The 27607-nt window shown below is 40.9% G+C and overlaps 1 protein-coding gene across 3 annotated transcripts in view; it reads left to right on the top strand.

The window, feature by feature from the left end:
* The window catches only part of PTCHD4 (patched domain containing 4), a 92570-nt gene that overhangs the window by 59648 nt on the left and 5315 nt on the right, over positions 1-27607 (top strand). Inside the window, exon 3 of one of the 3 annotated variants that reach the window (XM_055714457.1) lies at positions 451-542. The exons of the other annotated variants lie outside the window; for them this stretch is intronic. Coding sequence (XP_055570432.1) covers positions 451-506 — 56 coding nt within the window. The 3' untranslated portion in view covers positions 507-542. Of the gene's footprint in view, positions 1-450; positions 543-27607 lie in introns of those variants that run through there. 3 annotated transcript variants of the gene reach the window in all.

Here is a 27607-nt window from a genome sequence, read left to right as displayed (position 1 = left end):
GTCTTATTCCCAATGAGATTTGCTGTGGGTGTGCAGATAATTTTGTGGAAACATATCTGCTGTGTTCACCTACATCTGTTTAGGTGCATAAGAAAAGAAAGTGGGCTGATATTTTTTCATGCTTCAGGCTCTTCGTGTTCTCTACGCCCTCACATTTCTGAACCAGTGACATTACTGGTGTCACTACCACAGCATCGCAGCTGAATACTCCTGGCTATTTTGCAATTAGATTTTTGTTTAGATCAAGGTCATAGAAGATAACTTCTTCTTTCCCCCACATTTGAATCTCTTCAAATAATGTATATTATAGTCTTTGAGTTACAAAGAACTTATGTTAATGCATTTCTAATCCTGACAGATGTCTCTGGACAATATTTTATGGCTTTTGAGAGTTAATGGTCATTGTTAAAAATTGTATCTCATGGTAATTTGAGTTCTTTCTGAATTTAGAATACTTCAGTGTGCAAGAATGTAACCTCAACAGAAAGAAAAATGAATTTATGTGAGTGGCATCCTGCCTTAGTTTCCAGTATAAACCTTCTCACCCAATACAACTAGATCTGTTTTGCAAGAGGAACACATAGTGAAATAAAAATACCTTTAAATCCAAAAAGCATGTTTTCCAAACCCATTTTTATTAAAGCTTGCGATATGTTTTGCTGACGTTATATCTGAAAGATAAATGCTTTGGGGCTTTCTTATCCCCTCTTTTAAGAAAATGCTGGCAATCCGATCCAACAGAGTGGGAAAAGGGAAAAGCACAAGAGAGGCTGCAAAAAGTTGCCTGCCTTGTGTGACAAATTGCATACAGCAGGTGGTACCATGGTATTGGTAGGACCTCCATTATCACCTCTCCTTCTCTCACACTCCAACCGCTCCAGTAAATCTGTGACCTTTTGTGATTGGAACTCATGTTGAAGCACACAACCACTATAAGATGCTGTAAAATTGTCTCCAAGCTCAACTACAGGTTTGGATCAAAGTAAATGTTTGCAGAAGATGTGAAAAATGGTGTTCCTTTGTATCTCCACCTCATCTTAGGAAAGACAGGAATGAGAAAAATAACATTCTTTCATCTCTTCTTTTCCATAGTTGCAAATCAAGCAAAGCCTGAGTTTTCTGAATTAAATTTTTCCATTTATATTTACTCTTTCTGTTCTTCTTGATGTGTGCAAGACTCTGCCGATGTTTGCTGCCCTAACAGAAAATGCCTGCTGAACATTGATTGAAAGACTTCACTTCCAGACATCTTAGTTAAGATAGATGCTGGGTTTACTACAAGGTGTACAATATTATTTTAAAGTCACCTTGGGAGAAAGTCATGTTGCACTAAGAACTTATTCTTGCACTGACAGCTTATCCTAATTCTATTTTATTTAAGAATGTATTGCAGTAAGGAAATTAATTATGCAAGCTGAAGGGGAACACCCAGGGGAAATGAAATAGAGGAGGACATTCTTTCTTAGCTTTTGAGGAAAAAAAAATGGTCCAAATGTATTAATTTTCCCTGAGCTGCAATGGTAGAGAAAAGCAGGTAGCAGTGGGGAACATTACCTATGAGTGGATAGGCTAAAGAATAATCACTTATGAAACCTGGTACCTGCTAGTGCTTTGAAAGCGACTTCCAAACATGTTCAGCTAGTGCCCATAAACCACTGAATCACTGGATCATTCCAGTCTTCTGGAAACAAAAGATCTAGTTCTTGCCTCCACAGTTGTTCAATATGTCATAAAACGGAGCATGGCAAGATAAACAAACCAGCCAACCACACTTACTTGTATTTCCTTCTTGACAACTACTGATGTAAATATTAACTTTTTATCTACTTTATCTGCTTCAGTTCTTGGTACTTTCTCAAGTCATTGTCATATATTCATCATAAATATTTTCCTCTTCTTAAGTATTACATTTACACATGGAGGATTCCCTCTCCAACATCAAGCCCATACTTCAAGTGTGATCTTCCAGGAAGAAGGATTTTATTTCTGTGAATGCTTCCTGATGGCCAAAGAATCCCCACAATTCAAGAACTGTTGAAACAATTCACTCTGGTTCCAGGTCTGGGACTGTAAACATTCCAGGACTCTTAATGCTAATCTGATAAATGTTGGAATACAATGATGTGTAAATTGGAAAGTTTCACCTGAAAGGGAAAGAATTTTATATGAGGCTTCTCCTCTAGAGGTTTACCTGATGTTGGAGAACTGGAGAGGGGCTGTGGGGTTGTATGGCACCCTGTGCAGGAGTTAGTTACACAGAATTCCATTGCCCGACAACGATAGCTGTATGAGAGCAATCACAAAGACCATTTCTTGACATTGAAGGAGAATCATGGCCCACAAGGGAGAAGAAGGTGAGAAAATGGGAAAAATTCGCCAAGGGAAGCAAAGTCAGGTATTAGATGAGATTTGCATCTTCCCCCTCTATTTTAAAGGATAACTGACAACTTTATCCATTGCAGAATACTGCAGTCTCTTTGCAGAAGAATTCACGTTTTTCAGATTCTGCCAAGGGGCCTTGTCTAAGCTTGTAAAGCTGTTAACTGTTTACCCACCCAGCAACATGCAAGCAAAACACATGAATAAAAGAAACATTTTCTCTAGGCCTTCAAGTCAGAGAGGAAATGTCACTTAGTCCAGGAAAGGTAAGTGAATATGACAAAACCCCAGAACCTCAAAAGTATTTGGATATTTTATCCCACTGATACAGTCAGGGTTTAGTTCCTGTACACCCTAGAAGTTTATGAAAGTTCAGAGGCTTTTTTATTCATAAGACACCTCTACCAATCAGTTACAAGGAGAAAAAGCATAGAATTACTGTTAATTATTTATTCTGACAGTCTGAACAAGCAACTGAATTGAGATAGTCTGGGAGTCTCTGTTGACTAATAGGGAAGAAATATTCAAGGGCTTAAAGGCAAGGAGTGAGTTGAGAGTGAGTGCTTATTAATACATGATTGAATTTACTACTCCCAGGAGAAGTTTATTAGTATCTTATAGCTCTTTGCTCTTCATCTACAGAAAAGCATGATTTGGAAAGGCCTTAGAATTGTTAGGCAGACTCAGAAACACAAAATCATTAAGACAGTAAAAAATTAGACGGAAAATCCTGAAGGAGAGCAGATAAGATGTACATCGATCATCATTCCTGCACAAAGTGTAAGCTAGAAAAACAGGAAAGAAATAAGGTAACTAAATGAAAGCCATTTTTTTAAATGAAAGGTAAAAAAGGAATTGCACAGAAGAAAATATTTATTGTCACAGAAAACCAGAAAGGCAGGAGGCTGATCTTGAGCTTGTTTTATTTGGTTTAAGTCTCTTGGTTTCAGTATTATGATGCTAACTAACTCTTGCTGAGCAGTAAAAGCTTTGTAAAAACCAAATTAGAAGGCAAAATTGAAATCATGAAACTCCCTGAAGCTGAAACTCCCCGAAGTCAGAAGAAATAAAGAGTAAGCTTTGCACGGTACAGCTGTCTGAGCTCGTTCCCTGAGCCAGTTGTTGTAGGTTCCCTTTATAATTAATGGGATGAAATATGCACTCTTGGGTCATAATTCATCTGTCCTGACTTAGAAGCCTTGCTAGGCCGAAATGAATCGTCCCCTAAAAACATTCCTCTTTCATGGACTAAAAAGACTGTCTAAACAGCTAGCTCAGCATTAGACATGTTCAGATGAACCTCACTCCTGATGTTTTGTAAAGACATTTCAAGGAAGAAAATGGTCTGTTTTATTTTAACTAGAACCTATATGTAGCATGAAAGAAAAAAAAAATTGTGTCTTGAATTCCCATTCTCTGAAGTATTTACGCATCTATTAACTACTGGAAGCAACGGCTGTATCCATACCAGTTACCAGTACCGTGCCACTGTTTATTTTTCATTCTGGAGGCCAGCTGGCATTACCTGACAACACCCATATGTTTCAGTTCTCCTAGCTTTCAAAAGAGCGTCCCTATCCAAATTTCCTATTGGGAATGGTTCCTGGCCTGTAGTACATCCTAAACTGTGCCTGGGAACTATTTGTGAGAATGCTATCTGGTCCAGACCAAACCTGTGCCAGGGACCTCTCTGACAGTCAGAAATATGGCAAATAGATTTGCAGTGCCCATGCCAGGGTGCCGTTTAATGTACTGATACAGAGGTACCCACTGAAAATTACTTTATAGCACAGATTTAAGAATTTGGGCTTCAATAACATGTAGCACACTTAGGTAATGACAGGGCCAAAAGAATACCTCAGCGCAGCATGGAACCAGCTCAGAATTATCTTGTCTCTATTTTCAATAAAATATAAAAAGATTTGTAAGCTGCAAAAGGAGGTGATAATATAGTGAGAATGAGTGACAGCTAGCACTGATAAAGGGGAATATTTGCTGGGTAACCTAAATATACATGAATATAGGAGATACAATCAATGGGAAATAGGCGTTGAAGTGATCATTGGCAAATAACTGAAGTCAAAGCAGACCAAAAGAACAGAAAATGACTACATGGCTTATTTCTGATCACTTTATGTAATGACATAAAGTAATCACAACTTAGAGTTAAGCTTACAGCTTATCTCTTAAGTCAAGAGGAAAATAAATCTGGAGTTACACAATAGTACACATTGGTACATGAGTCGTGAATGGTCCAGCCTAACAACATGTATTTCTTGACAACCCATGCTTGATCTCAGTGGGAATAAGTGGAGTAAGAATGTCACCAACCATAACACTAATAAAATATCTAGATCAATCTGAAAATACAGACTTTCAAAGAGAGTGCCAAGGTGATTGATTAAAATCAGGTTTTGGGCTCTTGGGGGACGACAGACAAGACCTGGATGCTTGGATGGTACGACCAGGCTTTCCTAGCATCACTGTAACTGTAAGTGGTACAGTAGGATTATTGGAAAAGATAAGCTTCCTCTATGGAGGAATAGTATTAGAGTAAAAATGATACTGGAAAATGAAAAAAAAAAAAAAAAAAAGATAAAAGAATTTTACTCAGGAAGAGTAGATGTTTCTGTATCTTGTGCAACATAAGTTGATTCAGCTATTTAAGCAATGTCTACTGCTGTTTGAATCATGCTAGGGGACATTACTTTGGAGACCTATGGGAAACTCATGCTTTTCTTTGATCACAGGTAGAAACCCACTAGGCCAGCTGCCCTAGGACATCTTTAATGGCATAAGACACCTACTTCTTGGTTCCCATTGTATCAACAGAGGTCAAAGGTGGGATTCAGCTGCTTACATGCAGGTATCTTGTGCTATTTAAGAAGCTCTGGGATATATCCTGTCTAGCCTCCAGCTGCCAAATCAAAAGGATGTGGAGAGTGGATATCCATGTTTCTACAACTTGATTTCATCACTAGTAAACAAACTAGTAAACTAGTTAAGAGAGCTTTTCACTTGATCAGATATATTTGTTCACTTCAGGCTGTGCTGAATACTTTTACAGATTTCACTGACTATTGAAAGGGTTTCCACAACTATGATGAGATCGTTAACACTTACCTCCCAGGTGTGTACCTACACAGCAGATACTGAAATTTAGGTACCTGAATCTGCATCTGAATCCTTCCCCTTTCTGTGAGTGTCTGAATCAACAAATGAACTCCACTTTCAGCACTCAGCTCAATTTACTAAAAGTGTGTAGCCTGTCAGACATGTTTGGATATCTTGAACACTCATGACCTGGGCACCTATGTTTAGGTGTCTGAATGGAGTCCCTAGTGATTTTGGGTAACTGTATATTGTCAGGTAAGATAAATGACTCCAAGCCATCAGTGTCTCATGAAATTTATTTTCCAAAGGTACAAAAAACCTATCTGAGATCTTGTAAACTTTAGCAAAAAATAGAACTTGCAAAGGCCAGGGCAGGCCCCAGAGGAAAAGTAGGGAAACATAATGCTTATCTTTAAATAGCAAAAAAAAAAAAAAAGAGGGATCCAGAAGCTTATAGACCAGGCAACCTGCCTGTGAAAGTCACAAAGACAGAGAAGAAGATCGCTGATCAATCAACTGCAAACACTGGCAGGATAATAAGGTGATAAGAAACCGCTAACGTTTATTTTTCAAGAACAGGTCACATCCAACCAATCTGATATCCTACTCTGATGGAGTAGAAGCATAAAATTTAATGTAAAGACATATAAAGTGATTTATTTTAGTGATTCCTGTATTCATTTTCATTTTCCCATAAATAACGGATGCCAGATCATTAGTCCCTCTTCATGAGCTTTTTATATCTTGCATGTGGCAAATGCCTCTGTTTAATGTGTAGTACATTTCCTAGGAAAATGTCATATTGTTAATTGATACCCGGCAGTAATTGTCGTACCTTGGCAAGAATGATATGAGGCATACGTACCAGAATTTGTGATGGAAGTATTGCCACCATGAGAAATTACTCATGCCCTTGAGGAATTCCCCTTTCTCAAATCACATTTCTGTATCTGTGCCTATCATGGCCAGTATTTCCCAGTTAACCACATTTTGCACTGATGCTATGAACCTGATTTCCCCGACACTTACATGGGTACTCAGAATGCCGTGATCATGAAACTACACTATTGTAAAACCGATATGGATCAGGCTCTTGATTTACAGAAACAACACTAAATTCAAAAGACCTTTTAGAGCAAAAAGAAGCTTTCAGTAAAATGACTTGCAAAGATCCAAAGTCCTTAGGATTTAATAGGAAAATCACTGACCAGTACTTTTGAAAGCCCAAGGTTTCACTCTTAATGCTTTTCTGCTAAAGGTGTGATAAGGTAAATGTCTACAGTGTTCAAGTTCCCCCCTCCCCGCCCCCCTACTATCATGGTGGACTTTTCAGTATGGACTCCTAGTCATAATATTTCATTACATGAAACCTGCACTGGGCTATAAGTTGGCTTCCAGTAAAGATTTCAGCAGCTAGGAAGATGTATAAATACTAAACTGGTGCACTCATTTTTCTCAGTATATAGATTGTCAATACTTCCTCAGCTGTTTTAGTTCTCAGGAAAATTGGTGGGGTGACATTTGTGAGGTTGAGCATAAATCTAATTTCCAAAGTGTCTAAGGGAAAACTGACAAGTGTTAATACATCTACACATGCTTACATAGCGAGATTTTAAAAAATTACTTTGAGGTAGATGGAGAAATGACTTAGATGTCTATCAGCCAGTTTAGATGTCTACATACATTTTAAATTGCCTTTTAATGTTATGAGTGCCTAAAATCTCTATGTTCTCTCCCTTACAGTTAGCAGTCTGAAAATTAAATTTCTTGACTCCCTCAACAGTCAGTGATGTGAAGCAGGTGTCCCCAGAGGACAATCTATCCCACCTATTTTAAGATCCAATTAATTATTTCTTTTTGTTCAATTAATTATTTCTTTTTGTCTAAAGAGGAAGTTCAGGTGCTTATCTTTGGCTTGGTGTCTTTGAAGAATAAACAAGAAATATCAGGTTGTACCATGTACCACCTTGCCGAGAAAACAGCTGGAGGTGGGAACTAAGGGAACATCAGGCTCATTGTTTCCAGTTTTACTTAATTATGGAATGAAAAATAAATGTGGAAAAGCTGAGCATGTAACATGTTAGAGTAGGACTGCATGTATTAAAACATTTACAATTCATGTGAAAGTTAGTGTTTACTGAGGCTTCTCTCTGACAGAGAAATATCTGTCATCTTCTTATAGTCTTCTCTCTAAATATTTCTTTGAACTTCTTTTCAAAGTTTCTTTGAAGACTATCAACTTACATTTAAGCACCTAAGGATTTTCTATAGGACAACTTCTTAATGGATTTGTAAAATTCAGGTCCAAGGTGGGAGTCTCAGTCTGAAAACCTTGCATCTAACTCTCCATCCCTTTCTTGCCAAAATGCTGAAAAAATTACTTTGACATAAAATGTTCAATTCAGCCAGAAACAAAGCACTTTTTTAGACCCTTGGGGAAAAGAGCAAAGGAAAAAAACTCCAGTATTAGCAAATGATGAAAAGTATCCCCTTCCTGTCAGCAAATCAATGGAAAAAGCATCTATACTTGCTTAAATCCAGATTCAGGGTTAATTCCCCTGTCTCCCTGAAAGCATCAATGCCCACATGATTCACAGTCCAGCAGTCTTTGCATCACCCTGCAATAGTAGCACTGGGAGTAAAGATGGTGCCTAGATAGGCACCATTAGTCTGCCCTGACAATATTTGTTGAATCAGTGATCGAATTGTCACTGGATTCAGTCCCAGATGAGTGACATAATCCCCAAACAAGACAGTCATTCTCTGTTCTCTCACTTTTTCTCATCTCACTTGGTTTCTGCATTTAAAAGGCACTTTTAAAGCCAGCTCCTAAGAGCAGCGATGGAAAGAATTATGTGTTTCTACAAAAAAAAAAAAAAAAAAAAAAAAACCCAAAACAACAACAAAAAAACCAACCCAACCATTAGCTGGTTACATTTTTACTCCATAAATTTATAGCAAACCAAAACCAAACTTTATAATAAAAGACAGCAAATACAGTGAGATATAATGGCAACAATTCAGTCCTGGATTAAAAAGGATAGAAGAAATTTCTCATTGTCCCAAATCTACTTTCAAATAAGCTTGAAATACTCCTATGGATGCTGAATACTTACAAACAGGGCTAAAGTAATTCCCCTTCATTAGCAGAAAATGAGAGGTGGATGGAAAGGACTATTGAGATATGATGGGATATTTCAAGAGCAGTGATAAAAACTGCCAAGTATAACCACAATAAAAAAGTTTGCAGCTAGCTCATTTTGATTAGCTGCATCTTCTAGTAGATATTCAAGTCAAACTATTCCTGTGAAGGTTAGAAGATGTCTCCAAGGTCTTTCTTCGAGGGATACTGGTGGTGGAGTAAATTACTGTGTGCACAAGTTCCACAGCTAACCAATGTGAAATAGCCAAAACATGACCCTTGCCTTAAGTAACTTCTATACCCGTACTTTTTAGGTTAGATTCTTCACCTTGTAACCCAAGAATTTAAAATCATTACTTACTTTGAACAAAAAAACTTGTGATTTCCATCAGAAATTTGTCATCTGTTTAAGGCAAGCTCAGGGCTAACTGACCAGCATTAAGCCTTTTGCATTTGCAGGCAAAAAGCTGGGTCACAGAAGTGCAATCATTCACTGCAAGGCTGGGACTGGGTTCCTGCCAAGCTGCAAGCACCACTGCAGTGGGGCTCACCAAGGGCCAGGGGACACTGAGACCCTTCTACCAGTGAGTAGACACTGGAGAAGAACATTACACCTGAATAAACGTGTGAAACAAAGGTTTCTTAATCTCCTATGCTAAAAGAAAGAGAAAAAGACATAAAAGGGCCAATATGAAGAGCACTTTGTTTTCTCTTCTACTTAGTCCATACCTGAAAGCCCAGGAAGCAGACAGAGAGGAGATATATGACCATACCCTGCCTTCATCTGGGCTGCTGGCAAGCCTGTTTGGACACATCAGCTCCCCTTCTGCTGTTCCAGAAGTAATAAAACCTGCCATCACTCTGCTAGTGCCAAAGGCAAAGAATTTTCTGTAGAATGGTTTGTGAGAAAATTAATTGATGACAGGCTTCTTGGCAGTTTACAACCATAACATTTGTATGATCTGCTGATGCCATGGTTTTATTCCCTGCTAATCAGATATTACTCTCTTGACTATGCAAGGGCATCTCTTCTAGTTATTGTTGGCAGGGAGAAGGCAGAACTCCTCACAGTAATAAGTCAAGTCCACAACAACTTTCTGTTCATATCAGCCCGTATTTTTACAAGGTCTCAGAACACTCCATGGAAACAACCTCAATACATAACAGCCAAAATGTGACAACCTGTCTGATCACTTCATGGTGTGGAAGTCCATCCTTGCCAGCCACCTTCCTGGCTTCGGTACAAATCTCTGCCTCACCAAATGAGCCAGCTCCTAAGAGATAATCTTGGTCTTTACACACACCTGGACTCATCCCACCTGACATAACTGAATTGTCTACATCTGAAGCTCTGTCTTCTTGAGCTCCCTCAAAGTCAATGGAAGGAGACAGATGCCTGTAAATCTCCAGACAGACAAGCTAAGTTGTCCTAGACTTGAAAGGAGAGGGGGATAATATTAGGCCTGCCTGTGACAAGCTGTGGGATGATATGCCAAGGTTAGAGGGATGGGGTCCTAACAAGGACCTACAGCTTGTTGCTCTGAGTCATACTGGGTACACCTGAAGCCTTACAGAGATGAGCCAGGGGCTCCTGAGGTAACAGGAACCTACTGGGAAACACTGGTGAAATACCTCAAAGGAATTAAGGCGTGTTCCTCCAAGGAGGTGACATAGTCAACAGCCCAGCTGAAATGCGTCCCAATGCACACAGCATGGGCCACAAACAGGAGGAGTTGGAAGCCACCACGTTGCTAGAAAGCTACTACTGAAATTTGATGAGATGAATTCCATGACTGGAGTGTGGCTATTGATGACTGCAGGCTGTTCAGAAGGGACAGGTGAGGAAGGAGGATCGAAGGGGTTGCCTTGTACATCAAGAAATTGATAGATTGTGAAGAGTTGTCTCTGAAGAATAACCATGAGCAGGTTGAAAGCTTATGGGTAAGAATTAGAGAGTGAGGCAACAAAGGGAACCTTGTGGCTGGTGTTTACTACATGCTGCCTGATCAAGGGGAATCTGCTGACAAAGCCTTCTTACTCCAGCTACAGGAGGTATCGTTCTCACAGGCTCTTATGCTGCTGGAAAAGTGGCACAGTGAGAACTGAGGCCCATGTGAACCTCATGAGGTTTAACAAGCGCAGGGTCCTGCACCTGTGTTAGGGCAACACCTGGTATCAATACACACTGGGGATAAATGGATTGAGAGCAGCCCTGCCTGGAAGGATGTGGGATACTGGTAGATGAGGAGCTGCATGTGGCCTGGCAATGTGCACTCACAGCCCAGGAAGCCAGCAGTATCCTGGGCTATGTCAAAAACAGCATGGCCAGCAGGTCAAGGGGGGGGTGATCGTTCCCTCTGCTCTGCTCTGGTGAGACACACACACACACACACACCCTGCAGTGCTGCATCCAACTCTGGGCCCCTCAGTGCACAAAAGACACGGACTTGTTGGAGCGAATCCAGAAGAGGGCCATAACAACAACCAGACAGTTGGAGCACCTCTCCTATGAGGAAAGGTTGAGAGAGTTGGGGTTGTTCAGCCGGGAGAAGAGAAGGCTCTGGGGAGACTTTATAGCAGCCTGCAATAGGGGCTGGCTTATAAGAAAGATGGGGACAAAATTTTTAGCAAGGTTGTGTTGTGATAGGACAAGGGGTAATGGTTTTAAACTAAAAAAGGGTAGATTTAGGGTAGGTATAAGGAAGAAATTTTTTATGATGAGGGTGGTGAAACACTGGAACAAGTAGCCCACAGAGATGGTAGATGCCCATCCCTGGAAATGTTCAAGGTCAGGTTGGATGGAGTTCTAAGCAACCTGATCTGGTTGAAGAAGACCCTGCCCATGGCAGGGGGGTTGGACTAGATGGCCTTTAAAGGTCCCTTCCAACCCGAACTATTCTATGATTCCTCTGGTTACTGAGGGAGCTTGGAATGATTAGACACCTCAGACAAACACCGAAAGTTACACAGGAAAGAGAGATCAGCTGAAAGAGATCTGCTCGGAGTGTTTACATGGAATATATATCCTTGGGATGACCTTCAAGCTGCATCTATACTAGCAAAATCACAGTGCCAGAGGGCAGGCAGGGCAGGACAGCTGATCCTTTGTACAGTTGCAGAGTCCTTGGCATGCTTTTGGTCAGGGACAACTCCCATATTCCTAACCAATTACCAGACATTGATTGAGAGTTGGGAACTATTTAGAGACAGCCATTCAGTCTGAAAAGAGAGATTTAGTGTTAAGATTGACCTGTTTGTGCAGCTGGCCTCCAGACCAGGGAATGATCCCTGATTTCATTTCTTCACCAGCACAGGCATAGTCATATTGAGTTCTCTATTCACTGTGGATTGTACTACCTATGGAAGCAGCTTGGAGGACTGAAGTAAGCTGGACTGCAAATAACGGGAAGTCTGAAAAGATCAGGTCAGAAACACTCCCATTTGGAAACATGTTCTGCTATGGAGCAGTTTGCAGGAAGAAGAGCTGATGACTACTGCGCTGGGACGTCCCAGTATGAAGCACAGAAGAACAGCTTCACATCACTGCACACACAGATAACTGTGACTGTGCCCCCTGCACTTCTGGGTCAGCTTCACACCTTTCCACAATCCTCCTAACCCTCCCCAAATACTTTCTCTTCTCTACCTTTTCCCATAGTACTCCAAAGTCTTCCTGAGTTCCTTAGACCCTGACACTAGAACACCCCGAGCTCTTTCCCTTATCCCTTAAAATTTTCTTTGTACCATCAGCTTCAGACACATTCTTGTTTCTCATAAATACATTTTTCCAGAAACGTCATGATTTAATGCACTCTCCATTTCTCCTCTAAGGGCAGGACTCTTTCCAAAGAGAAAAGAGGGAGCAGAAATGAGGAGCCTAGGGGAGGAAAGCAAGCCAACCCTGACACTTCATTGTCAGGGGGCTGACCTATAACCACCACAACCTGCGCTGGTGACACAGGCTAGAGCTGACAACAGCTCTTCCAGAGCAAGGTCACCTCCAGCAGTAACTGTTTTCCTATGACGCTGCCAATGGCAGAAACAGCCGCAGCAGCAAAATCAGCCATGTGTTGTCTCCACCAGGTTGAATATGACCTTTTTAAATTGTTCGTTCCCAGAATCTCTCCCAAACATCTTGTTCCAAATCCTGTCTTTAGTCCACAGACCTCCTTCCCCTGTTTTCCTGTGGAATGGTGAGTGACCCATGGCAAATGTGGTTGGCTTAGAGAAGAGCACTGTGGCTGGCAGGTATGGGCACGCTGGCCAGTCAGCAGGTGTTTGGGAACAGAGGAAGCAAGAGAAAAGCTCCTTTCCTGCTTGCCCAGGAAGGAGGCACTGGGGAAACCCGTAGCCTCTACTCAGTGAGGTGAATCCCCATCACTGAGAACAGTACCCTATAAAACTAATAAACTTTTTATATGGGTTCGGTGAGGCATTACCAGCCAAAATTGTAGCAGCTGAGATGAAGCTGTTTGGTTCACTGCTTAACCATCATTCGGGGAAGAAAAAAACCCAACCAAACAACAACATTAAAAGAAGGAGACCTCTTACATTCCGTAGACAACTTTTAAGACAGTAGAGTCGCTAATTAGAAAGAAGATAATTACTGCAATTTATCTAGAAGCATGAGAAGCACTTACAAAACAGTTAACTACCCAGAAAAATGTTCAATAAGGTAAAAGTTTTGCAGCAGAATTCACTATGAAATTGACTTTAAATTTCAGCGAGTGGCAAAGGGAAAGAGAAGGGAGAAAGAGAAAGTAATATTTGTGGCTCTTTTCTGCTCTCCTGGTAGTCTGGTTTCAGAACTGGGGGGCTTTCTTTGCAAACTAAGAGTGTAGAAAACTTCATTTTGCGCAGCTGAGGGTCAGGATTCTTACGCAGTCCTGGGACACCAGAAACTGGAGCTGTTAAGAGGAATCCTGGGTGCTGCTGCAAGTCCTGAGAAAACAAAACAGGGCTGCAGTAACCTGGTGCTAACACAGCAGAACTCTGTGTATAGTGAGAGCACAGCTACATGAAGCTTTCACCTACCCATTTAACAGGAAAATATATTGAATATTAATATGACATATGTAAAAATAAGTTTATATCTCAAAAGAGGTTTCAAAATGCAGATTATGTAGTAATTTTTTTATGGGTACACACTTGGTTACTTACTCCCTCTCTTGAAAAATACACTTTGGAAGACACAGGGTACATTTTACTAACCCCAGATAATGTTATTGTAAGAAAATGAATTTTAATACTCCTTGCTGTTACATTTTTAACTTTTTCCCTAGTGCTCTCATTTGTATTTAGCAATCTTTTAAGTTTGTACAATGCAGCTGGAGCCTTATGAATGCAAACACTATTATAGCAATCATTTATCAGCTTGAGAGATATAGGCTGAAACTAAAAATTTCTGGCTCAGCCTTGTAATGATAACTCATGACAATATATAAAATCACTTTTAGTTCTTTAAAACTGAAGGGAAACAGCAATTTGCGATGTCGTTGTTTGGATGAATGGTCAACATTCTCAGGCGCAATAATCTAAAATAAACTGATATATAGGTTCCTGTAGGAGGCAAGCAATTTTAAAATATCTTTCTAAAACAAAACATAACTTTGCATCCTGTCCCACATTTAAATTGCAGTGATTTATACATGTAGTTTGTACATTTTATATTTACTGTTATTTGCCTTTCTGAGTAAATTCAATGTACTGAGAGCACATCGTGAAATGCTACTCACAACGCTTTGCTGACAGAAAAGTAATAAAAAGAAGCATACCGTGAGATAAGTGATTCACTAAGAACCATCATCACCTTGCTTCTGGTGTAGATTATAATTTTCTTTCTTCTGAGTTTAGCAGGCAAAACACTCTTTTGATAAGAGATTAACAGGCTGCTGCTTTTCAGATTTTTTACACCTCTCAGTTAAATCTATCAAGCAATTCAGTGTGGCCTGTAGCCTGGGTTCAGGTTATCTCTGCCTTACTCCCATTGCAATGACTGACAACACAGCGTTTTACAGTGTATCAAAAGCACTAAAACCAGAAGGGCTGAAGAAGCTTGATGCAGCAGCTTCCTCGTTCTCCCTTTTTCTTTCACAGCACTGGGCTTCTTATAAGGGGTAATCTCCTGTTCGTCAGACTTTTTAGAGAAGAAGGTTAGCTGAATCAGCACATCACATGAAAAAAGAGGGAGAGATCATCTCCTGAGTTCTTATTACCATGAAAAACTGCTATTTTAATGGTCAGCGAAATAACGAATACACACAGTAAAGTTGAGTGGGGGTGACGGGCTCAGAACAGCCAAGGGTTTGAAGGTCCTAAAGCCGGCACTAGTGATATACTATTGTGTCAGTTATCCTATAAAGTAAGGCAAGCCCCTCTCCCTCCCAGTAGAGCTATAAGGTACCTTCAATTGATGTAGCCATCCCTATAAAAATATTATAAACTGAATTAGCATGTTGTGCTTTCTTCCATGTCCAAAAAGCGATAAAGACTGCCCCCACCCATGTTTATAGATACAAACATGAAAGTTAGGTGCCTCAACAGAACTAGAAAATTGAGCTTTCATACGATCCTTGTGCGTGAGTGGTGGTAGAGCAGCATCACCCTTTGGCTAAAGCCTTTGCTAGAAAACAGAACCAGGCCAGGGCTCTGACTGTCTATATGGTATTAAATTGTCTGCATGCTCCCTGACATGCTTTTGCCCTGTCCATGGCGCTTTCCCAAATAATTCCCAGGGGCAAATTAGGGTTTCGAGGTAGGCATTCTATTTCGGAGGCTAAAGGAGTAAAATAGCATAGTGATACTTACATTGCATCAGCTGCCCTCCATGACAGAAAATTAATACTAGAAATATTTAATTCATTAGAATGGATGCAGATTAAGAATCTCCAATGACCTCTGTCATCTGTCATCCCTCTGTAGAGAAAGCACTGCCTATCCAGCTGTCCTGGAGGTATTAGGAAAGTACACATTCAGACTAATTTCATGTTCAAAACTATTCACATCTGAAATTACAGATATTCAAAATAATAATGGGAAAAGGGTGGCCAGCCAGCTGGCTCACCGCTTCTGGTATCCTTAGCAAAAAGGATACCACCCCCCCCAAACCAGAAAGGTTTCTCATTTTTTTTTTTTTTTTTTTTGAGACTATGGTGAGTTTAGCCAGCATAATAATTGAGTGAAAAGCTTAATTATACCCCTCTGGGACAGGCTGCTAAAGGTCAGGTTTCAGATACATTAATGAGCTGCTAAGTGCTGCTAACAGGGAAAGGCTTTTTTTAAGTCCTGCACAAGCCAGCCCACTCATATTTCTCATGCCAACACTGGGCATATCAGATGTCTGTGGGAGTTTTGCCATGAAAAGAAAATTCATCTTGGGCTTTATTTACAACCGTTTCATCAGGTTTTATGAGAAGCAGCTTGAAGATGAGGCCATGCACCACAAAACTGGGAAAGATGTTGTTGCTCAAATTCAATCTCTTCACGGGGTCCTCTGGCCAGTGATCCAGGGGGATCAGAGCCACACAAGGAAGGAGGCAGTTGTTGTGGTAGCCCTGTCTCCTGAAAAGGTTGAAAAGCAGCAAGGAAAGCAGTCTAGGACTTGCAGAAAAAGATGTGCTATCTTCAAAATTTGGAAAGCAACATATTTTAGCAGGCGCCTATTAGTTTGCATTGCTTGCTTCTTCTGTGTCTTGGCCTAACACCCAAGGTATGAATCCCCAAAGTGTGATATATGCATATATTGGTTGATATCAGGCTTTAAGCATACAAATTGCCATACAATTCCTGTGTTACATGAGAACAGCAAGGCCTGGTCAATGCTGAGCTCTCATTGCTGAATCTTGGTGATATTTTAAAATTAGTTTTCTTTTTGCCTCAATTTCTCTGCCATAAAATTTGTGTAATACCCATAACAATCTCACAGAGGTCATGATATTCATTAATGCATGTAGTGCCTGTGGGGACTAACGCATGCGCTGCTGTGTCAACCCATGGCAAAATAATCAATTTGTAATCAGTGCTGTGTACAAATGGTGAAGGTAAATAGGATCTGAGACCATGCAGTGAATGAGGCAAGTTTTGTATCAACGCAAAGACAGGTTTGTAAATGGTGTTACTATAAGATTAAATTAGTAAAGTCAAAAACTTAAATGCCAGAATTAAGAGCTGGAAGAGTTGCACAGCTTTAATTCATTCTCCACTTGCATATGGACTTCAATGCGATCAGCCCCATGAATACATAGGGACATAAAAGCATTCAGACTGATTCAGGCTAAAGGGTTTATCTAGCTGAGCATCCTATCTCTGATTGTAGCCAATGGCAAGTGCTTTAAAAATGAGGATTTCAACAGGTCATGTGTAAAGTCATGCTTTCCCAAACACTCCCCCAGGCTCTAGCTGCTTCTTGGCTCACTGGCTTCCACCTCCAAATGTGTTGTCTGTGACTTTAATGACCCTTTCCATGCAGCTTTCCTCCACGAACATATGCAAGTCCTCCTAACTGCCTGAATGGTCCGTATTAGTGTCACAGGTTTTTGAACAATTTTGATGAGCCTAGCTGAGGGTCGTGGAGCAGCAAGCATAGCATCAATATGTTGCAGTTGTAATTTTTCAGTAGAGCTGCATAATGAAACGTAAGGAGCAGGCTTTTATTCCAGTCTTTTGGAGAAGTCCTTTCTTCTCTCTGGTTCATTTTGTTTTTCACTCTTTGTCTAATGAGATGAAACTTTGGTCCAAGGACAGGCTTTTGCCCATGCAGAGACCATTATAACCATTTGGCATCTTGGGTGAATGATTTCCTGCATCCACAGCATTCCCTGGCACTGCTGTTTGATAAATGGTATGTATGTAACCTACTCACCCTGGATCTTCAACCTGTGATCCCCAGGATAAATTCACGGGGACAAGCTGGGAATATGGGAGAGGGCTGTTGCTCCCCCAGGGCGGTACTGTGTGAGCAGCCACAGCTTGTGGATTGCAGCATAGGGCAGCAGCCACAGCGCTGCATCAGCTGCTTGGCAGCTGCCTGGGCCTTGCAGCCAGACGGGAGGATGCAGCCCCACCTGAGCGGTCCCACCGGTGGGATGAGCTGAGGCAGCGCCGTGGTGCTGCAGCGGGGCGCGGGCAGCCCAGCACTGCAGTGCACTGAACGCCTCCTGCCCGAGCGCCGTCCGGGGCTTGGCAAGGGCAGCAGAGCAGCCTTCCTCCACCTTCTTATGCAATGCAGAACCTGGGCTTTTGGGGATGGGAAAGGAAGATTCAATACCTATTTTTCAAATTGCTGAGTCAGTCCCTCGTATTTCCTGCACTCCCAGCAAACAGAAGCGAAAGGCTAACGTTGTCTCCTGCTCTGCTTCCCCATCCCTTTTCAGAAGTAAACAAGTGTCAGCAAATCCTGCACTAACAAGACTGTTAAAAATATCACCCTGCCAGCAGATAGGTTCATTCCCTTTGGTCTGGAGCTATCTCCTCGCTGCAGAAAAGGGGTGTTTTTACATCAAGTAGGTTAGATGGAAACCCCTAGTGGCCAAGTGAAAAGCAAGCATGCTATGCTCTGCACCACGGTGGCACTGGTTGGAGTAATTTCCAGATAGAAATTATCAGAGAAAGAATGGATTTGACCTGCATAATTGCTGAGATAGAAGTTAGCCCTGCTTTTGTCAGCTACAACCTGGCCCTGGGGTAGCAATGGAAAATGAACTACTTCAGCCAAGATGCAGTACTCGTGCTCTTTAATGTATTACAAACCCGACAAACCGAGGTAACCACAGGACCAGATCTTCAACCAGTGTGAAAGGATCGTGCCCCATTAGCATTTGGGGGTGTATGAGAAATAGCCGCTATCAGAGAGACTATATCCCTTTCAAAGGGAGATAAATCCCCACAAAGCTTTGTCCAGGAGAGTTTCCAGCTGTTCAAGCAAGGGGATGTTGGCTGGTCAGATGACTGACTTCACTGGGGAATGGGAAGGGGGAACTTTTTCCTGCATATTGCTTGTTACACTCTCGCATCCTGCAGATGAAACTTCAGACTGGGCAGACAAATGCATCTTGTCACTGAGAGGTAAAAGTGTGTCCCACTACTGAAAATGTTGTACACTTCCCTCATGGGTAACTCCAGAAACTTGTCCCATTTTCTTCAAATGCTCATGCACTCTTTTATTTTGCTCCAGCTTACAAATGCACCAGTAATTTTTCAGACATGTATTCTTTCACACCTTTTAGTTGCTTCTCCAACTATTTATCCTCTGCCAGAAAGTAGCAAATGACCAAACTTACCGTTTCTGTAATGATTCAAGTATAGATTATTTTTTCTGGATGCCAGGATCCACATTTGATCAAAGCATTTTCCTTTCTTGAGACTCACTAGTCCCTTATTCATCTGATTTTCTTTCAGATGTTACTGGATTATCAAATCCAGGTGATAAACAAAGTGTTCTGATCAGTGTCACAAATCCATCCTATGCTTTTAGCATAAATGATTACATAATACATTCATTAATAGCTTGATTTAAATTCATTCTCGTCTTCTATATGTCACTTAAACTCCTATCAATGAATAGCAATTTCCATATGTGCAATCCTTGTTTACAATGTTCATTAAAACGCTTAGATGAGAAACAGCAAAAAGCATTTTAATTCATTGCTAAGCACAGCAGAAAACTAAGCAGGATTCCAACATTATATACAATTTGCAAGCAGTATATGTTAGCTCAAACATAAATCTCACATAATGAGGTGTGCAGCCTGATGAGTAATCACATCCGTTGAAGCATTCTCCATGTTCAGCTCTGTTTCAATGCATTGCGGGCAGGGTGGGGGGGGAACTGCTATTTAATATTTCAGTTCCTTCTAACAAGAAGAAGAAGAGGAGCTTCTAGGCATGAACATTGCAAGATTTGACCTTAAAATGAACTCTAGCAAACAAACCTTGAATACAAAGCGGTGTCACTACGGTTCGGTTAGAAATATGTTTGTGTCTAGACTAGCAGGTCTTTGGCTCATCTCCAGTGCTCACCTGGGCTTCTACCCAGGGGTGCTATAAGTGAAGCTCTAGAAAGTCCATGTCAATATCAAACTGGATAAGATTCAAAATCAGACATGCCAAATTCATGCTAGAATTAATTATTCTTAATTCAAATCAAGATCAAGGTGTCATTATGCTGGTCTCTGTGCAAACAGGGGTAACTGTTTGCCTTGGAGAGTCTGCAAAATGAGAAACAGAAACTGATGAAAGAGTGAGGATGTGCTGAAGGGATGTGTCATGTAAGTAAATGATGACCATGCAATTTAGCCTGGTTCCCATAATTGCTTGCTCATGTTCATGTCTGGGCTGCTGTATGTTGTTTGGGACAACATTTATTTTGAGGTGAACGGGAAAATGTAGAGTGAGGGAGCTGTCAAGGACAGTGGAGCTGGTTAACTGAAGAGAGTACATAAAAGAAAGGAGACCAACAGAGCAAGTGAACTGTCGCTTTTCATCGATATTTCCAAGAGACTGGCATTAATGTAATTTACAGATTGACGTTCCTTAGAATCTTGGAAGGAAAATTAACAGAGGGACTCTGCTATGACTGCTACATCATTACACCATTTTCTTCTTCTGCAGGCTTATGTTTCTATATACACTTCTTTCTGCAACGGAAAGATTTAAGAAAACATGATGCAGACAGAAGATGGGATTAATCTCATGTAATTTTAGCAGTCCAAAAGTCAGGTTCCTTGGCTAAAAGTCTCAGTCCCTTTCTAGCATCTAGAATCCACCTCTCTCTAGGTGGAGAGAAGGGTGTTTCATTGGGAGAGTCATGCAGATAGGTTACCTTAGGCTAAAGTAGTCAATGTCTCCTGCTATAGTGACTTCAGGGAGGTCAGCTGGCTGTGGTTGAAAAATTGGCAATATTTTATGGCAGCAGTGTTAGGCTGATTCTGAGCTCTTCTGAATTGCCATTATACAGCAAACACCAGACAGAATCAAATGTTTGCCTCTTTCCTCACTGCTTTTCAGCCTCAGACGCTGACAGGGTTGCTGTCTGCCAGGCTCCACCAAAACACCCATGCGGAGACTAACATTTTTATGTTTTGGTCTCATCAGTAATTCCCAGAATTATTTAAAAGGCTTTCAAAGTGTTTATGCGAGCAGAAATAAATGCAACCATTTGGAGCACACATGAAGGCAACAGCCATAGTCTGTGTGTTTAACAGAAATGCCTCATGATGCACTACTTTTTTAACGGGGTTCACATTGTAATGGGGATACACCAAAACTTGAGGGCTGAAGGTCACTAATGTGTTCAGGCCTGCAAAGTGGCCATAGGCTGGCAGAAATATTTTTAATGAAATTGAAATATCTATTAAGCATCACTGACTTAGTTTATGGTACTTGTGATAGCTTTAAGTGTATTTGCTGTGCTTGTCCAAAGGGCTAAAATCTAGCAATATCAAAATCCCTTGTGTAGCACTGGAGATTTCCCTAAGGTCCTTGTCACTAAAAGCATGTGGTTCACCTGGCTGAGGTTTCATTGCACTTGGTTAAACACTCCTGCTACAAAACCCAGCTCTGTAAATTAGCCAATTGATTATGATAGTGATCTGTTACTTAAAATAACCCACATACTTTTCAAGGTGAAACATCACAGCAGGGTGTAAACCCCTCTGTCAGCATGTCTGCATAAATCTGTTTCACGAAAAAAATGTGTATGCTGTGGCATCACAAGCAGAATGTACCTAGAAATGATTTAATTTTTCTGCTTAGATGCTTTTTAATGTCACAAAATGCTGTGTATCAAATGAGATAAAGAATCATGTGTTTAATGAAAACAAAATTTCTGCAGGAGATTCATCAGCAGATTTTGGCTGGACTTTACATATTCCTTGCTGTAAGCTCTGTGACATTCAGAAGATGTAAATACTGTAATATCACTGATAATCCCTATGGCTCAAGGAAACTCCTCCCTTTGGACAAAGCTAGTCAAGAGTGCACAGCTTCCACAGTTAGACCCTCTATCCCCAAATCCTGAACCATCCCAGGAATCTTACTAGTAGGATGAGGTCCTACTTCACTTGCACTGAGGTTCAGGAGAAAAAGTAAACCACTGACCACTGTGAGAGTGATTTAGTCCCTCATCTGCCTCATCAGATGCCTTCAGTTACCCTAGTTACCACTAAAACAGCACACCAGCTCAGGGAAAACTAAATAAAGAAGAAATGGTCAATGATCCAAGTATGCAAACCATTTAATTACAGTCATTTTGCAGGTACCTAGAGAATATAAAATTAAAACCATTCTTTTCCTATCTATAATTTAAGTTAGTTTTAAAAAATATATTCTATCTTCCCTTCATCCTGAACCAAGGTGGGAAGCTGTACTCAGCCTTGTAGTCAAGGTCAACTTCTTACCCAGACACACTTTGCTGGGATTTACCTTTACGGAACTAAGGTACACATTTCCTTGTATATCCTAATGCTGCCCAAGGTATCACCACTCTTCAAATCCTCTTTGCCTTCTGCATCAAGGACACCAAGGATTTACTAACTCTTCATGAAGAAGTAGTTTAATCATTCTATTGCTGCTTCTCTTCTGAGATGTGGATGGTCCTTGACGACAGTGATTAATTTGCTTAATCTCTATGCTTCATTTTTCTAAATGTAAGCGGGGATACTAATAGTAGTGATTAAGCAGAACAAATGCATCCTACATGGCACTGTTGGTGAGATGCAAAGTTCCTCCTCTGTCAAAAAGTGATTGTGTAAGCCTATCTAAAACAGGGTGTATTTTCAAATCAATAAACCTTAATAAGTTCAGTTTCATAAATTTTAAGGCCAGAAGAGAATATTAGATCACAGCCTCACTTTCTGAATACTGCGGGCTGTTAAGTTTCACCTAAATAAACTGTAGTGTGTTAAAACATTTAATCAGACAGAGAATAGGTCATGTCAATACGCTACTAATGGCTGCGGCCCCTGTTATCATGGGGCATTGATTAGACAGAACAAGCACAGTTTTTCCAGGAGATAAATTGGCCTTTCTGGTGCTAAAGAAGAAAAAAAAATCTCCATGTGCTCTGTCTATTCCCAGGTGAACAAAAATGTGATTACCCCCTCAAGGAGTTATAGGTTGTTTTTATACATAAAATAATGGAAATGTTATTTCCACTAGATTCACAGCAAAGAATTTCAATGTAAAAATACACTTACTGCCCATCATTATGATTTAAAAGAAAGCTGACCTTGCATCTTCTTTATATGTTATAAGATCACAGATGTGGCTGTTAGTGAAAACTGAATATAGTACGGGGTTTCTTAGTATAGGGTTTCTTAGTGCAGAAATGTTGAGTAAAGTCATGCTATGGCACTTGCTTCTAAGTTGTTGTTTTTCTTAATTGGAGATATAGCATAGACAACAAGGATAACATCACACTGAATGTTTGAACAGCAAACCCTCCTCTTTATATCTTGACCCAAAAAAGTACAGAGTCATGCTGGTCTTCCTTCCTAGAAAGTTCACAAACCCAGCAGTAGCCAGACCCTCCTTCCAGCAGCACCTAGCGACTTCAGCCTAGGGTCTCTGTGGACACTATGGTGAGTGATAAATGCAGAACAAATTCCTATCCCAAGAAGTTGATAGGATGTGGCGGAAACAACAGATAAACGCTGAACAGGCGTGCTTTGGTTAAGACAAAACAGAAGGCAGACTGGTTTTCTTTCATGCTTAAGTAATCTTAAGCATCTTAAGTCAAAGTTAGGTACGATGGTACAAAAGTAAGAGACCTCAGGAATCTGCATAGGATCCACCTCACTGCACTAAGACAGGACTAACCTAGCACTTCCATTAACATTTATTAATATAACCTTTAGACTTGCAATAAATAAGACTTTATGACCTCCTTAGACAGTGTGTTCCAATATTTAAGGAGCCTTAGAGGAAAGCTTTGTTTTTTTCTGATATCTAACCTAAATGGGTTTTTTTCTGCAAATGAAACCAATGATTCCTTGTCCTCCTCCCAGTAGAAATGAGAAAGAATTGATTGCTGTCCTTTTCATAATAACTTTTTTCATGCTGAATGTTATTGAGCCCTCATTGGCATTCCAGTCTATATGGGGGAAAATGCCAACTCACTCAGCTTTTCTTTGTGCTTTTCATATTTCACAAACAGGCTATTGTTTGCTGCTTTAATTCCCCAAGGTGTTCACCCTAAGTTTTCCAATATATATTTTTTTATGTTTCTGTCCACAGCAGCAGGGTGGGGTGGGGGGTGAAACTATATGGTCTTTAAAGGTCCCTTCCAACCCAAATCATTCTAAGATTCTACAAAAATTTCAAAAAAAACCAGTGCTACAGTTTATGCCTCCATCACACTAGAGTAAGCAAAATTGTTGCCTCCAAATTTTTATGTTATTTCTGCTAATTCAGCTTTTTACATGTTGTAACAGAATATTTTTTACTTACTCCCTTTGAAGTTACCCATATCCTCTAAACAATCTTTTGTCTCACTTCTCCTTCACCCCTTATTCCTTATCATGCATTTCTTTAATTTGATTTCCTAACACAAAGTGTCTTGCATTTATCTTCATTAATTTCATTTGATTGATTTCTGACTGCTTCTCCAAATTTAAAGTCTTGCTCTACGGAGGGCTTGAACTCCACAGTTTAGCCTCGCACACAAATTCCACAAGTGTCCATATCATTAATGGACAATATCAAAATGAACCAGATCCAAAGATGAACCTTTGATGCAACCTCTCTTAAAATGTCCCTATGAAAATTGATAGCTTACTGGAAACAACTCTATTATGTGCACACATTCAACCAGTTGAATACATATTCCCCACCCCACATTTTCCTCTAGCTAATATTCCCTTAATTTGCTTATCAGAATACTAAGTACAATAGAATTAAAAAACTAGCTAAATCCAGTAGAGATATTAAAAGCCTTACTGAGATAGATAGCCTGCTGCCTTCCCCTTCTTCCCATTAAACTACTTACTTTTCAAAGCAAGAAATTAGATCAACTTGAGATTATTTGTTTTTGATCAATCTATATCAGATTTTTATGATCACCTTCCTATCCTCTCAGTGATGGTAAATGGATTGGCAATTACTTATTCTGTTATCTTTTGAGATAGGAACTAAGCTGATGGACATTGAATTCTGCAGGTTGTCTTCTCTCTTCTTATTGAAGGTAGAATCATTTAGGTTGGAAAAGACTTTTGAGATCATTAAGTCCAACCATTAAGTCAGCACTGCCAAGTCCATCACTAAACCATGTCTCTAAGTGCTACAGCTACATGTCTTTTAAATACCAACCACCTCGCTGGGCAGCCTGGTCCAGTGCTTGACAACCCTTTCAGTGAAGACATTTTTCATATTATCCAAACTAAACCTACACCGTTAAAACGTGAGGACATTTCCTCTTGTGCTATCACTTCTTACTTAGAGAAGAGACCAACGCCCTGCCTACAATCCCCTCTCAGGTAGGTGTAGAGAGCGATCAGGTCCCCCCTGAGCCTCCTCTTCCCCAGGCTGAACCCCCCCAGGTCCCTCAGCCGCTCCTCATCAGCCCTGTGCCCCAGCCCCTGCCCCAGCCCCCTGCCCGGCTCTGGACACGCTCCAGCCCCTCCACGTCCCCCTGCAGTGAGGGGCCCAAAGCTGAACACAGGGGTCCAGGGGCGGCCTCACCAGTGCCCAGCGCAGGGGGACGGGCACTGCCCTGCTCCTGATGGCCACACTCTTTCGGATACCAGCCAGGATGCTGATGGCCACCTGGGCCACCTGGGCACACAGCTGGCTCATGCCCAGCTGGCTGCTGACCAGCACCCCCAGGCCCTTTCCCACCAGGCACCTTCCCAGCCCCCTGCCCCCAGCCTGTAGCGCTGCCTGGGGTTGCTGTGACCCAGGGGCAGGACCTGGCACTGACCCTGGTTGAACCTCATACAGTTGGCTTCAGCCCATGGATCCAGCCTGTCCAGATCCCTCTGCAGAGCCTTCCTACCCTCCAGCAGATATACACTCCTGTCCAACTCGGTGTTGACTGCAAACTGACTGAGGGTGCACTCAATCCCCTTGTTCAGATCATCAATAAAGATATTACACAAGACTGGCCCCAGCGCTGAGCCCTGGGGAACACTGCCTGTGAAAACAGATACTGTGCTTTCTGTGTCCATTTTTCTTGGACCATCCCATCTACATTCATTCTCTGAGGTGACTGCTTGTAGTTCACAGATTGCTTTGCTTAGCTTTTAATTGATTCATTTCTCCAGACTCTTCCATATTATATCAGGTGAATAAATTTACCTGAATCAAGTGGTCTTTAATCTGTTATTTTACTCTTCTCATTTCTATCCCTATCCTTTTCAAACCTATTTTAAATACCTAGTCATAACTAACCTTTTATTTTGAAATTTGAGGCAGAAAAAGCATTATATATTTCCACCCTCTCTGCATCCTCCCTTATTTGCTCTCCTAACCTCACATGTAATGGAATAATAATTTTGTGTCATCTCTTTTTTCTTAAATAGTCATAGGCCATTGCCTGTCTGGCAAATAAAAAATTGCTGTACTTCAGTCATGTCATGTTAGTACCAAGAGAAATTTGTCAGTTTTGACCCAGAGCCAAAGACCCTGTGAACCTTCACTGCACAGTGAACTTAACTCCACTGTCAATGTTGTCAGTGACATCAGTGATGAAGCTGAAGGAATAGAATTTTATAGAGTGACTGTGCTGTCTGAATCATCAGAAATGTCAGAACATGTTCAGAAAAAAAATAGACTTGTGTCCTATTTGGGAAAGGGGAATAGACCTTCTTATCTGGGAAGAATAACAGACGTTGACTGGAAAACTTGGTATGAGTAATGATGTGGGAAAACCAGTCAGGCAAATATTTCTTCTTGTGGCAGCAAGGAAATTACTGCACTCTATTCCCCAATTCCTGTATTTCTATGATAGAGCTGAAGTTATCTGTAAAAGCAGGCAGCAGTGGCAATTTTACGTTTGTATAACAATAATAATAGTAATCATAAGAAAGTCAGTGTCAATTTTCATCCTCAAAGAAGTTACAAACATCAGTATTTTATTCCCTTAAGATACTACTTTTTTTTTTTTATTAGGAAAAAAAAAAGCCTACAGTTGAATTACAGTATTTTAACTTGCAGTATTAACAATCTTTGTGCATACACATGAGTGTATATTCTTGGTTAGTCTTTGCATACCATGTTTCACAATAAAACCCCTTTCTGTTAGTCATTACATACCTACCCTAAGATAAACGCACCCAGGTACTCATCACTGAGAATGTGATATGCTAAAATCAATAGCAACAAAAACATGGTAAAGATGCAGCTGTGAACATAACCTTATAGGTGGGGAGACAAATGAGATAAACAGTAGATAAACAGGCCAAAGTCAGCCCTCTAGAAGCCCAAGGTAGCGGTTCTTCTGGCTCCTCTCCTTACTGCTCCAAGAATCCAAAACTCTGTCCTCTCATGATTACTATGCCTGAGACATCCTCCAACCCCTACACCACCCACCAGTCCATCCCTGTTTGCAGCCTGTATAACAACAGCCTGTGAAACAATGGACCCATTTCAGTCACATCTAGAAGAGGAATAAAGATCTCAGAGACTACTCCAATCCCAGAAACTCAGTGAAAATTGATACCTGGAAAGAGGAAAAAATCCCAGATCAGTACCTCCCAGAGGAGGTAGAAGGCAGAACTTCAGCTATAGGACATGGGGGAATGGTTTTAAACTGAAAGAAGGTAGATTTAGATTAGATATTAAGAAAGAATCCTTTGCTGTGAGGGTGGTGAGGCAACAGCACAGATTGCCCAGAGCAGCTGTGGATGCCCCATCCCTGGCAGCGCTCAAGGCCAGGCTGGATGGGTCTTTGAACAACCTGCTCTAGTGGAAGGTGTCCCTGCCCATGGCAGGGGGGTTGGAACCAGATGATCTTTAAGGTTCTTTCCAATCCAAGCCATT

Source organism: Falco cherrug, chromosome 6, assembly GCF_023634085.1.
Source record: "Falco cherrug isolate bFalChe1 chromosome 6, bFalChe1.pri, whole genome shotgun sequence".
In the NCBI taxonomy this organism is placed as follows: domain Eukaryota; kingdom Metazoa; phylum Chordata; class Aves; order Falconiformes; family Falconidae; genus Falco; species Falco cherrug.
The sequence above is the reverse complement of the archived record's forward strand: the minus strand, read 5'-3'. Positions and strand labels throughout refer to the sequence as shown.